The sequence below is a fragment of the Caretta caretta genome, chromosome 27, assembly GCF_965140235.1.
Source record: "Caretta caretta isolate rCarCar2 chromosome 27, rCarCar1.hap1, whole genome shotgun sequence".
NCBI classification, from domain to species: Eukaryota; Metazoa; Chordata; order Testudines; family Cheloniidae; genus Caretta; species Caretta caretta.
The window spans coordinates 9,991,088-10,004,082 of record NC_134232.1 but is presented as its reverse complement, the minus strand read 5'-3'; the positions used below and the strand labels follow the sequence as shown (position 1 = coordinate 10,004,082).

Below are 12,995 nucleotides of genomic sequence, written 5' to 3'. Positions count from 1 at the left end.
AGGAAACACAGAGGTAAAAGCTGAAACTCTGTGCTCAGCTCATGCACCTGTGAAATAGCAGAACCCCCAAGAGCCGCAAGCGGCAGCCTTGGCTTTGCAGTTTCTGGCTTAGTCACTGCCACAATGCTTCAGTGATAGCTCCTGGGTGAGCAGCGGTCTTCTTCTGCGACTGCTTCATTGAAGAAATTGCAGCGTTGTTCCCTTCCATGTTCGACCTGGGAATTAAAACCCACCTCCTTCCCTTCTCCAGATGGGAGTGGAGAACGATCTTGGTATCTATTCTTGTTTCCTTTGCATTGTGGTAGCACCTAGCAGCCTCAGCTGAGATCAGGGCTCTCGTTGAGGGGTGCTCTAACAAAGCAGTTACAATCCAAATAAACAAGGGGAGCATTATCCTGATTTTATAGGTAGGAAACTGAGGTATAGAGGGTCTCTGGCAGAAGCAAGATTTTAATCCTGGTGTGCGGAGTCAAAGTCCAGTGTGTCTTAACCATCTTTGGTCCATGTGGATTCTAAAGGGCTGTACAAACTCTTGGTTTGAGGGATTAAACTAGTCACTCTGAAATGCAGCCACTTCTGGGGTGGAACACAGATGGCACCACACAACCATTCAGGGCACAAAGAGAAGAATCACAATGTGTCCAGTTGAAAATAGAGGTGGAATTTCAATACACAGAATGTAATTGTTCGAGCTGGAATTTGGGCAGGACACCAAGGGTAGCACTTGCACTGTTGTGAAAACGGCAATGGCTGAAGTGGATCTTGAGTGACTAAAGATGGCCAGCCGCTTGGTTTTATTTCTCCTGTGAAAATCAGCACCCCCAGCCCCGGAGGTGTGCTAACCCCGTGACCACACACTGACTCAGAAAACGTTATCTACCAAATGGCTAGCACTGCTGAGGGGTTCCCGAGAGGATTGCGTCTAAGAACTAAGCTTACCTGACCCTGCTTAGCTTGAGAAGAGGACAGCTTGCAGTGACACAGCAACAGGCAAACAGTGCTGTAGCCTACCTAAGGCTCTTGGGTTGTTCCCTTCAGTTCCCGCAGAACATGGGGGTTTTACAGCCTGATCCAAAGCCCATTAAAGTCAATGGGAGACTCACCATTGACTGCAGAGCCCTTTGCATCAAGCCTTCATTCGTTTCCACCCAGGTCATCTAGAACAGAAGATCCATTTCCAGCATGTCCTGGGCTCGGGGAACAGGATTCTAGGGCCGTGTCTATCGGTACAGCGTCACAGCTGTACCAGTACAGAGAGCTCTCCCATCGGCATAAAAAAACCACCTCCCCAAGCGGCGGTAGCTATGTCAGCAGGAGAAGCTCTCCCACTGACATAGCACCATGTACACAAACATTTATGTCGGTGAAATATTCACACCCCTATGCGACATAAGTTTTGCCGACGTAGGCGGAAGTGTAGACGTAGCCTAGCTGTTTTGTTTCCCCTTCCCAAGTGAGAACACCCTGGCATCCTTGTCCAGAGTAACAGCAAGACGAGGCAAGCAAGGGAATATCTTTTATGGCACCAACTTCTGGTGATGAAAGAGACAAGCTGTTGGGCTACACAGAGCTCTTCTTCAGGCCTGGGAAGGTGTGTGTAGCTCGAAAGCTTGTCTCTTTCACCACCAGACGTTGGTGCCATACAAGATATTCCCTCACCCGCCTTGTCTCTCTAATATCCTGGGACCAATATGGATACAATACCGGCAAACGGGGATTAACAGCTGCCTTTATCCTCCTGTCAAGGCCAGGGTGGGGCTGGAGTAATAGTGTAGTTTCAGGCAGACACAAGTGTCCCTGAGTAATGGGTGTCAGTGACCTGCTCTTGTTCTGTTGACGCAGCTGAAGGAAGTTTGATGCATTTGGAAAGCAGAAGGAAACATCTTAAAATTAAGCCCAATGCCAATTAAAAGACACTGTCTCTTCGCAGAGTCAGTTGGTTCCGCTTCCTGAGAGCCCCACCCCTTGCCAGCTATGAACTATCCTCCTCGGGGTCTAATTGAGCAGGGACACCACCCGGTTTGCTCCTTGTAAAAGGAATCACGCTAGTGAGCTGGGGCTGGGCTATGGGACCTTTCAACTCTGCCTCTGGCCCTGATTGAAAATCATTGTAACAAATCCAAGGCTGTTTAGGAGTTCATTGTTGTCTCAAACTCTGGCCTCTCAGAACTTCAAAGTGATGCTGGGGATAGAACATGGGATTTTCCTGCTCCAAAACAAGCAGGCATTTAACCTTTGAACTAAAGGGGAATTTCCATGTGCAAAGTAATGCACATTGGTAAACATAATACCAATTATACATATAAAATGATGGGGTCTAAATTAGCAGTTACCACTCAAGAAAGAAATCTTGGAGTCATTGTGGATCGTTCTCTGAAAACATCCATTCAAGGTGCAGTGGCAGTCAAAGAAGCAAACAGAATGTTGGGAATCATTAAGAAAGGGATCGATAATAAGACAGAAAATATCATATTGCCTCTATATAAACTCATGGTACGCCCACATCTTGAATATTGCTTCCAGTTGTGGTCGCCTCCTCTCAAAAAAGATGTATTGGAATTGGAAAAGGTTCAGAAAAGGGCAACAAAAATGATTAGGGGTATGGAACGTCTTCCATATGAGGAGAGAGTAATAAAACTTGGACTTTTCAGCTTGAAAAAGAGATGACTAAGGGGGGATATGATTGAGGTCTATAAAATCATGACTGGTGTGGAGAAAGTAAATAAGGAAGTGTTATTTACTCCTCATAGCACAAGAACTAGGGGTCACCAAATAAAATTAATAGGCAGCAGGTTTAAAACAAACAAAAGGAAGTATTTCTTCACACAATGCACAGTCAAACAGTGGAACTCTTTGCCAGAGGATGTTGTGAAGTCCAAGAGTATAACAGGGTCCAAAAAAGAACTAGATAAATTCATGGAGGATAGGTCCATCAATGGCTATTAGCCAGGATGGGCAGGGATGCTGTCCCTAGCCTCTGTTTGCCAGAAGCTGGGAATGAGCAACAGGGAATGGATCACTTGACAATTACCTGTTCATTCCCTCTGGGGCACCTGGCATTGGCCACTGTCGGAAGACAGGATACTAGGCTAGATGGACCTTTGGTCTGACCCAGTATGGCCATTCTTATGTTCTATGACAGTAGAGGGCTTATGACACATACAGCTGAGCAGTTCTGATCCATCCAGCAGAGGGCAGTGGTTCACATAGACAGTAGCCAGTCTGTTACACCACTGACAGCTGAAGGCTGATTGGCAGGCTGTGTGAATGGAGTTGGTGGTCGTAGATTAGTTCCTAGGTCCAAGTGTCCATGTCACATTTGGCCCCCTGGTTGGCTGTCTTAGAAGAGAAGCCAGGAACAAATGGCCCATGGAGATAGAGGGCAGTTTCTCCAGAGCAGCATCTACACATGTCAGCTGGGGATAGAACAGGGAGGAGAAGGAGTCTGCACTGACACTACCCAGTCTGTGTTTATCCCCAGGGCAAGTAGTCTTCAGAGCGGTCCACTCCTGCACCTTACACCAGCTCTTCATCCCATGTAAACGAAAACTGGCCTCTTTGATCTCCTCTTGAGACACCAGAACTGTTGGCCTAGATATCAAAGGGCTGGTATCCAAGTCCCGAGTCCCTGAGCCTCTCCAGTACAAAACATCTTAAAGATTATAGTGGTAGAATGTCAGAGAAGCCTGTGGACCCTGAGACCACGCCAGTCTCCTGGCTCTCCCGTTCGGTTGGGTTCTTATACTGCGCCATCACAATGGTGTCAGAGTCTGGCCAGGGTGACTCCCAAACATTTTTGTTTTCTGTTCCAGGCAACAGACAAGAGGAAAGCCCTGGAGGAGACCATGGCTTACAGTGCCCAGTCCTTGGCTAGCGTCGCGTACCAGATCAGCAACCTAGCCAGCAACGTCCTCCAAATGTTGGACCTGCATGCAACTGAACTCCACCGGGTGGAAGCCAACGTCTGCTGCATTGCGCAGGTGGGTGGGAAATGCCTAGAGACAATGGGGGTGGTTCACCCTGGGTATGTCTACACTGCAGTCAGCGATGGGACTACAGCACACGTAGACCTCCCCGAGCTAGCTTTGATCTAGATGGTGAATAACAACAGCAAAGAAGCCGTAGCCACATGGGCTAACTGCTTGAGTGTATGCCCATGCTGCCGCAGCTTCACTTGTTATGTGAGTCAGCTAGATCACCGCAGGCTCTGGTGTGTCTACATGTGCAGCAATCGCCCCTCTGATTGCAGCGTAGACATAGCCTCCGACTCCTCACCCGCTGTCTATGACTTCTGTGCTGCACGCAGGTAGGCCACGCTAAACGTGTGGATCTTTGACGCTGGGCTAGGGGTTGGTCCACGTAAGAGGTTTATATTAGCAGCTGATGAAAGTGCTCCTTTAGCTCGTGTGGTAGAGGCTCGTGTTTTCAGTGCTGAAGGTCTGGGGCTCAAATCCTGCTGTTGGCTCAAGTCGGGTTTGATACCCGCATGTGAGGGATTTCTACTGTACATGCCCCGCTCCGCACTTACAGCCTGCAGTCATTGCTATTGGCGGAGCTACAGCCGTCCTCGGTGTATCTGGGCCAAGCACAGTGAGGCTGTCATAGCACGAAGAATAATTGGTGATCCTTCAAAGTGCCCCAGATCCCTTTGGGGAGACAGTGGGGCCTGATTTTCACAGGGGCTGACCACTTGCAGCTCCCGCTGAGTTTGAATGGAGTCGTGGGTGCTCTGCACCTCCTGAGAATCCTGCACTGGTACTTAAGCGATGGCAGTTTTCGAGCCCATGTGCACACCCTGCAACGCAGGCAAACGGCACGAAGACCTCTTTGCCCCACAAGCGGGAAAGCCCTGCAGGAATGGGTCCCAGGAGCCCTGTTCATTTTGACACACAGAATAGCGAGCTGCTAACTTCGTGTGGGCTCTGTCCCTTACTGCACAGGAAAGACGGCCCCATAGCTGACTGAAGGGTTTGACTCTCTGCCCAGCAAGACCGTGTGTATCTGACTGCTCCCCCACCCCCATCCTTATCCTTTTGGAGTCTACGGATGTGTGTGGAGCGTTCAGTGACAGCCAGCCCTTTTCCTGTGCATGAAAGTTGCCTGGTAACTTTCCTGTTAGTTGGAGAAAAATAATTAGGGGGTGGGGGGGGAAACCTGCTCAGGAAACTGCAGAGGAATGGATTAAATGCTGCGAAGAGCTGGGGCCTTTGCTTGTTTTTAGTGAGGCTCTCAAAGGACTTTCTGAACATGAAGGGCCAGATCATCAGCAGGTGTAAATTGGTGTAGCTCCATTGAGGTCAGTGAACTGTGTCCATTTACCTCAGCTGAGCATCTGCCCCCACATGCCTGATCCTGCAGCATTAAAGTGTGGGAACTGCACCATAGAGTTCAGGAGCAAGCCCTCATTAAGTTTCACCACTCCTCCCCGGGAGGCAGCAACCCTTCCCTGCCCCCTCCACCCCCAACTTTATAGATGGAGAAACTGAGGCACTGAGAGGCGTTGGGACTTAAGGACCATTGCAGAGCTGGGAAGAGGACCCAGGAGTCCTGGCTCCCAGGCCTGTGGTCTCCACACAAGAGCCTCTCATTTAGGGGGAAGAGTGCTTTTGGAGCCCCACGAATTTCAGATGGAGAAACTCATGCCTCTTAGTGGAATAACTATGGGGGTTTGAGGTTCCTCCAAGAGGAAAGGCCCTGGCGGGGAAGGTGACGGATGGCGATTGTCTCTCTCTGCAGATGGTAGACGTGCACAAGGAGAAAGTGGCTCGTCGAGAGATTGGAACGCTGACAGTCTGCAAGAGGCCCCCCCACTACCAGAAAATCATCTATCCAACATATCAGGAACCCCTGGAAGCTTACTACAGGAAACCCCTCAACTTTAGCACCCTGGATGATGTTGGTCATGGGATAAAGGTCAGAATAAACCCCCCAGGTGAAATCCATCCGGATGGATCCCAGGTCACAGGGAGCTTGAAGTGACCACACTCAGGCTCCGTAACGAGAGAGGCTCTAGTTCAGTTGGGAGTTATTGGGATTGATGGTGTTGCTTACGTAGCAGGGAAGACTAAATCCACTGGAAGACTCCCTGGGTGAGATTCTGTGGCCTGTGTTATGCAGGTCAGGCTGCTAGATGATCACAATAATCTCACCCGGCCGTAGAAAAGTATGGTCATCGGTTTGAAAGTATTAATTTTGTTTGAGGTCCTCCAATTTTTCTTTGGGAGGCCAACTTGACACATCTGAAAAGGCCAGGTTTAGAAAGTGCTGAGCACCTGCTCTGGGAAAATCAGCCATCCTCAACATCTGGCAAGTCAGGCACTCTGAATCACGCATCGCCTCTGAAAGTCTTGGCCTATTAGTCTAAGGTAAAGAGCTCTCAGCTTCACTGAATTCTTCTTTATTCACTCTTCATAGTTTCATCTAGTCTGACGTCCTGTATAGCACAGGTCAGAGAACTGCTCCAAAATCATTCCTGGAGGATTTTCTTGTAGAAAAACATCTAATCTTGATTTAAAAATTGCCAGGGATGGAGAATCCACCATGACCCTTGGTAAATTCATCCAGTGGTTTAATAACTCTCACAGTTAAAAATGGTTTCAGAGTAACAGCCGTGTTAGTCTGTATTCACAAAAAGAAAAGGAGGACTTGTGGCACCTTAGAGACTAACCAATTTATTTGAGCATAAGCTTTCGTGCCACAAGTACTCCTTTTCTTTTTACAGTTAAAAATGTGTGCCTCATTTCCAGTCTTAATTTGTCTAGCTTCAGCTTCCAGCCCTTGGGTCATGTTAGACCTTCTTCTGCTAGTTGAAGTGTTATGGTGAAGAGTATGTAACTTTCCCCTTTGATCAAAGAGGCTCCACCATGTTTTACAGACATTAATTAACCCTTCAAACACTCCTGCAAGGTAGGGAATTATTATCCCACCACAACAGGTGGAAGACCTGAGGCATAGCGAGGTGAAGTGAGTTGCCTGGGGCCGCAAAGTGAGTCAGTGGCAGAAGTGGGAACAGAATCCAGAATTCTCCCAGAGCCCTGCTCTAGCCAGTAGCCCACACACCTCCCTGAATGCAGCCAACATTGCTGCTGATCCAGATGACGCAACAATCCCAATCCCAAAGCGTCCAATCCCAATGTGCAGTAGGGTCTTGTATAAAACCTGGGATGGATCTTGTGATGTCTGCCTCTAAGTCAGCCGTTCCAGAGTTCCAATAAAAGGGATGGCAGGGATTTTAACCAGGCATTACAATCCAGAGTCACAAGAAAATTGCTGTAGAAAACACTAGAGTCCAAATCTTGCTCTCATGACTTGGGCAACCTTCGTGAGTTTGGTGGGGTTGCGTGGGTGTATGTGAGACACACCAGGAGTTCTGATGTCTCATGCAGAGACAGGCAGACAGACACAGCGTCTCTAAGCGTTTCCTTTGTGGACAGCTAGAGTCCTCTGGTGAACCACAGCCCAGCCCTCCTCTTCCTCTTTGAAAGGAAAAAGAGCAGAGCTTGATGAGAGATGGAAGCCTTGGCAGGAGCTGGAGCCAGAGTGGTGCTGGTGTTATTTGCCCTAACCACTGGGCAACCCAACCTCTTCATCTCTCTGGGTGCTGCATTTCTGTCTCCCAGGCATGTGTTGCTCAGACTCTGTTGGTAAAGATCATTTGCCAAAGAAAAAGAAAATGGATTTGTGCCGTTTCCCCGCCTTTTTATATGACGTAGTAAAATGATCTGCAAGGGTGTCTTTTTGCTGCTGCTTATTTTATTTTTTCTGCCTTCCCTGTTTTTGATGGAGAACTTCTTGGTTGCCTCAGAGATGCGTGCATGTCACTTTCTCATCCCTGAATGGAGTCGGGGGGCGAGATGCTGAGCCGTTACCATGGAGCTTTGCTCCCCCAGGTTTACAATTCAATAGCCATTATACACTTTGTTGTTGTTGTTCTGAGACACCGACTTAAAATCCTTTCTTCTCTCGGTGACCCTGATGTTACTCCCTTGGTATCTGTAGTGTTATAATCCTCCCAGTTCTCCAGCTGCCCAGCGAGTTCTTCAGAGGAGAAGATGTCTGAATCCCTTCTGGTATCTCTTCTGAACGCAGCAAAAGTGCCACAACAAACCCTATTTTTTTCTCCTTTTGTGAGTCACCTTTAAGAAACCAAAAGAAAAAAAAAATCCCCATGCAGGAGGGTTTCATCAGCTAGGTGCCCAGCGATCTGAGACGACCGTAACCACCCGAGATCGAAACTGCCACAGCTAGCTTAATGCAGACACGGGAAGTTGTCTGCTCGGGCTCTCTTTTCCCACGATCGCCTCCGCTTTCTCAGCAGCGTGCTCGCCACAGCTCTAAGGGCTGCTTCCTCCACCCAGCTCTTGCATGCTTTCTGCTGCTCCCTGTGGCTAAGTGATCAGCCCCATTGGTCTGAAGGACCTTCTCGGTGCTATTTTGTGCATGGCAGATGTCAGACTTTTTCCCAATGAGCTTCGCTTCCGTCAAGGGAGCTAAATAAAGGCCAGATCTTCCGATGTGCTCAGCTAAATAAATGGCCATCTTGTCAAAGCATCAGCATGTACTGGCTGTGCATGAATTCATGTGACAGTCTGTTCCTTAAGGCCCGATCCAAAAGCCATTGAAGTCAATGGAAAGACCCTCCCCCACCCATTGACTTTAGATCAGCTGCTTAATGGTTCTGATCCATTTCTTTCTTGCTAATTCTGGTAGCCTGTGGGTTAATGTTCTCTTGGCTCCTGGCCCCTAGTAAAATGCTGCATTTACCGGAGTAGGAGCTTTTTCTTAGGGTTTGGGCTTGTCCAGTTTGTATTATTTTTCCCTTTAAATATTTTAAAGGGCAGGTGAATGTGGCACTGGTGACAGATGCTGGCTGCGTGGCTTTACAGCCTGGCTAGCCACAGAAAGATGTGTAGCCATGTACCCAATCTTGTCAATATGGTGGCCCAACCTTCTTCCACCTTGTCCTCAGCTCATGCCTCTTGATCCTGTTAATTTGGCTCTCTGCTGAGAGAGCCACTTTCTGCTGATCGCATGGATGCTTGTCCACCGGGAGCTGGGCTGAAACAGAGCAGATTGGGCCCTGAACAGACTGGGCCTTTGGATGCTAAGACCTTTTGGTTGCTCACTAGAACATGGGCTTAATTCCAACTCGGAGGTCACTGGCTCTGTATCCCAACTGCTTGAGCCATCCAATCCCAGCTTTGGGACAAGCTGTCTGGCCTGCTTGTTTTATTCTAGACCTCAGGCCAAGTGACAGGAAAATCTTTCCACTCTTACATCTTCCTCCTGAGCCTTTCAGATAAACTCATTCGCTGCACTCCGGCAGGCACGACACTTTATAAGAGGAGTCACGCACTAATACGGGGCGGCAGGTTCAGAAATACCCTAGTGCCTTGCTCAGCAGGAATGTCCCGAGAAAGTGAACAAGAGTCTGAACAGATCAAGAGGCCAGATTTGCCCCTGCTGTTGCTGTACTGGCTTAGTGGAGTTACCCCAGGGGAAACCCGGCCTTTTGCGTTCATGTGTAACAAGGTGTAGGACACTATCAGCCCAATGTTACAAAGTTTGGGCTCTGTTCCTCTGGAAAAGTGCCTGGCAAAGGGAGTGATGCACCATGTGCCAATGCTCACCATTTTGAGGGGGCGTCTTTCCTGAGAGCCTTCTCACCAGTGGTGCATTGGCTTGCTGGCCTTGTCTCTTTCACTGTGTGTCTCCTAGCAGCTGCAGCTGTGTAACCTCCTCAGTGGATTGACAGCATGTCCTGTTTCGTTTTGATCTAGCACTCGGTGATGGCAGGGTACAAAAGAACATGCAGTGATGCATAGTGAGGAGAGTGGCAATTCTGAAATGCGTATAAATTTTTTTGGATGTTTTGCCTGTTGGTAACAGGGGAAAAAAGACTTCATCCTATTACTGGGGCTGCCAGGGCTGCTGCTCCGAAGCAACAAGATTGCAGGTTGTGACAGTTAAAGGAGGAGAGCATTTGCACTTGAAAGACGCTGTAGTTGTCCGTCTAACTTACTTTACACCTGTGTAGCCATGGCAGGAGACTCTGGATTCCTTGGGCGGTGTGGTGTAGCGGGAGCCCTGTGAGACAGGACTCCTATGTCAAACTCTGGGAGGGAGTAGGGTCTATTGGTTAGGTCAGGGAGCGGGAATTCTGGGGTCCTGGGCAAGGGAGTATAGTCTGCTAGCTAGAGCAGGACCTCAGGAGTCTTGGATTCCATTCCCAGCTCTGGCTGAGAGCATAGCACGCTGGCTATGAGAGATAGCTGGAAATCATGACTCCTGGAACCCATTTCCAGTGCCACCCCTTCTGACCCAAGCAGCTAGCCACAAATTGGGGTCTTGTAGGCTGTTCCAGCTGGAGTCAGGGGCCCTTTGATGCAATCTTGTGTAGTTACAAAGTCCTGATTCCATGAACACTGCAGGAACCAAACAACTGGAGATAGTTTCTTTGATTACAGCCCCAAGCCTCTTTTAGCCAGCTCCCCACTGTACTTGTCCAGGCTGTGCGTGTAGCTCTGTCTGCTTCTGTGTGCTTTCTTGCCTTGTCTCATCTCTCTCTCACATACACACCCCCTTACCCCAAAAGATCACCAGCAAAGCCCTCTGCTCACATAGTTCTATTTCCAGGGCAGACTTGCATGTTAGGAGTGGGGGCTGCTATAAAGGAGCTTAACCGTTTCTTAATACTATCTTAAATGAAGGGCGGTGGTTACACCCACTAGCTCCATAAAGGTTTAACCCAGCCTAAGCACTGGCTTTGCCATGGCTTATTTTGTGGCCTTGGCCAAGCACTTTACTCTTGCCCCTCAGAAGGTGGCATGGGATGGTTGGAGAATTCATGAAAGTTTGTAAAACGCTTTGTAGTCCTTTTTTCAGAGGCCTGGTATGAGGCCTAAGGCCTGAGCTAAAGTAACGGGCAAGACTTTGCTGATATAAAACAAAGTTAAGCTGTGAGCAAGAAGCAGGCCCTGCTCACAGAATCTGGCATGAAGAGGGCTGATGCTGCAAAAACACACATACCTAAAAGGTAGTGGGCACAAGTGGTGTAAACACGTGCCAGGATGGTACCAGAACACTCCAGCACAAGCACATTCCCCCTCAGCCTACAGGAACATGCTGACCCATCCTAAAGACAGGGTTAAAAGGATAATATGATGGATAGAGTTGTTTTGCTTGAACCAACATGTACAAGGTAATAGGCGGCACCTGGACATGTAGAGGGGTCGTAGCTCAATACGTCAGGAGTGAGGTGTAACTTGTTTGTATCTGTGTATAAAAATGGACCTCTGAGGGGTTGTCTTTGTCTGGCCTGGGGGGCAGTGGTAAATCCCGCCACTGACTGAGCCAGTCCATTGTCAGGGAGCACATATGTACTAGCAGAACTGTAGACAGCTGATCCGGGGAGCTAGAGACTGTGTTTCGTTTGGCAATAAACCTGGATGGGTGCCTTTGTAACTTATCGGCATCTGTGGTCGTTGGGGTTTCTCTTGGGGTCTGCTGTTCCAGCTATCTGCGCAGAGCCAGGCCAGCACATAGAGGGAACACACCCACTCAGCCGACTGTTATCAACATTGGACAGAGCAGAGCACCACATTGGTGACGTCTGACGATATTCCTCTGATGAAAGATACAGGAAATACAAAGCATTATTATTATTAGTGTAACCCTGCTGCCAGGTGGAGCTGGCAGCAACCATGGCCAGGTTCAATAGCTAGGGGTTCCTTTTCAACAATACAACACAGAACTGGCTTGAGCCCCCACCCAGTGACCTGGGAAAATTATACACCACTCTGGGCACCTCTTGGAGGCAATACTTCCCCACTCACAAGCACAGGGTCTGAGGGTAGAAAAGAAACGTTTAATGAAAGGAGGGAAGTCATCCGACATTAATCAGGGAGAATGCCACAAGCAGGATTCATAATCATAAAACTATGAGCAGGACACCCACCCCAGAGTGTGTGGGGCAGAGCCTTCCGCCTCATGTTCTTGAGTTCTACAACCAACAGTTCCTTTTCTGTGCCCCTCACTGCTCCCTCACCATACCCCACTCACAGTGGTTGTCCCGGTCAGAGGGGGCCCAGGGTTTAGAGATGCATCTGTGTGAGTTCACCTCCCACCTGGGGAAGAAGGCACCTTGCTTGCACTTGCTCTGGCTGACCACCCTGCCAGATGCAGCTCCTTGCCGCCTGGCTGCCCCGCCAGCTGTGGTTCCTCACCAGCTGCATGTTTCCTCGCCAGCTGCTCATTCTGCTCACTGCCTCACTAGCCCACTCATTGACTGTCAGCCACCTTCTGCTGCCACCTGCCTCTTCTGCCTCACCTGACTGCAAGTCAGTCTCTTAGTAATTTTCAGCTCTTTGCAGGCTGGGCGGAAACATTGCCCCATGTCAGGTGATTTCAGCTCTCATTTGAGCCCTTTAACATAACAAAGAGGTTCCTAATGAAGCCTGTTTAGCTCTGTCATTGAACAGTGGAGAGGAACAGGTTAAACCAGACGGAGGACCCTTAGAGAGAGGCCACACCTCCTGGCTGAGACACCTGTCCCCACCTCTCTTTCTTTCACAGGGCGCTGGCATTCGAGCCCCTGGCTTAACAAGGTGCTTTCAGCTGAGGGTGGACCCCCTCATTTTGGACAGGTTAAGCACTGTTCTGCTCCCCTTTATTCATACAGTAATGACAACAACATTGGTAACAGCATTTCACTACCCCTGCATTCAGTACTAAAGTGATTTGTATCCCAACACCAGCCAGAGTTGATCACTTTGAGCAACACCGCTTTATCCGCTGGATATCTAAGCAGAGTGGGTGTGTTCATGTAAATACAGTTTGCTTCTGAAGTCTTTCCCCCTCCCAGCTAGCTGTCAGGGGAGAATTCATTCAGATCCATCTTACATCAGCAAGGCCTTGTTGTCTGTGTAATCTAGAAGTGGAGACTGTTGCAAGCGCCCTGGCACAAATTAATTCGTTTCTCTCTCAGGGCCCTGGCA

The 12,995-nt window shown here is 49.0% G+C and overlaps 1 protein-coding gene across 3 annotated transcripts in view; it reads left to right on the top strand.

Moving 5' to 3' along the window:
• Nucleotides 1–12,995, top strand: part of ABI3 (ABI family member 3) — a 63,948-nt gene that overhangs the window by 17,188 nt on the left and 33,765 nt on the right. For all 3 annotated transcript variants that reach the window (XM_075123565.1, XM_075123566.1, XM_048830443.2), the window contains 2 exons: nt 3,813–3,980; nt 5,737–5,913. In XM_075123565.1, the coding sequence (XP_074979666.1) occupies nt 3,813–3,980; nt 5,737–5,913 (345 nt within the window). The remainder of the gene's footprint in view (nt 1–3,812; nt 3,981–5,736; nt 5,914–12,995) is intronic.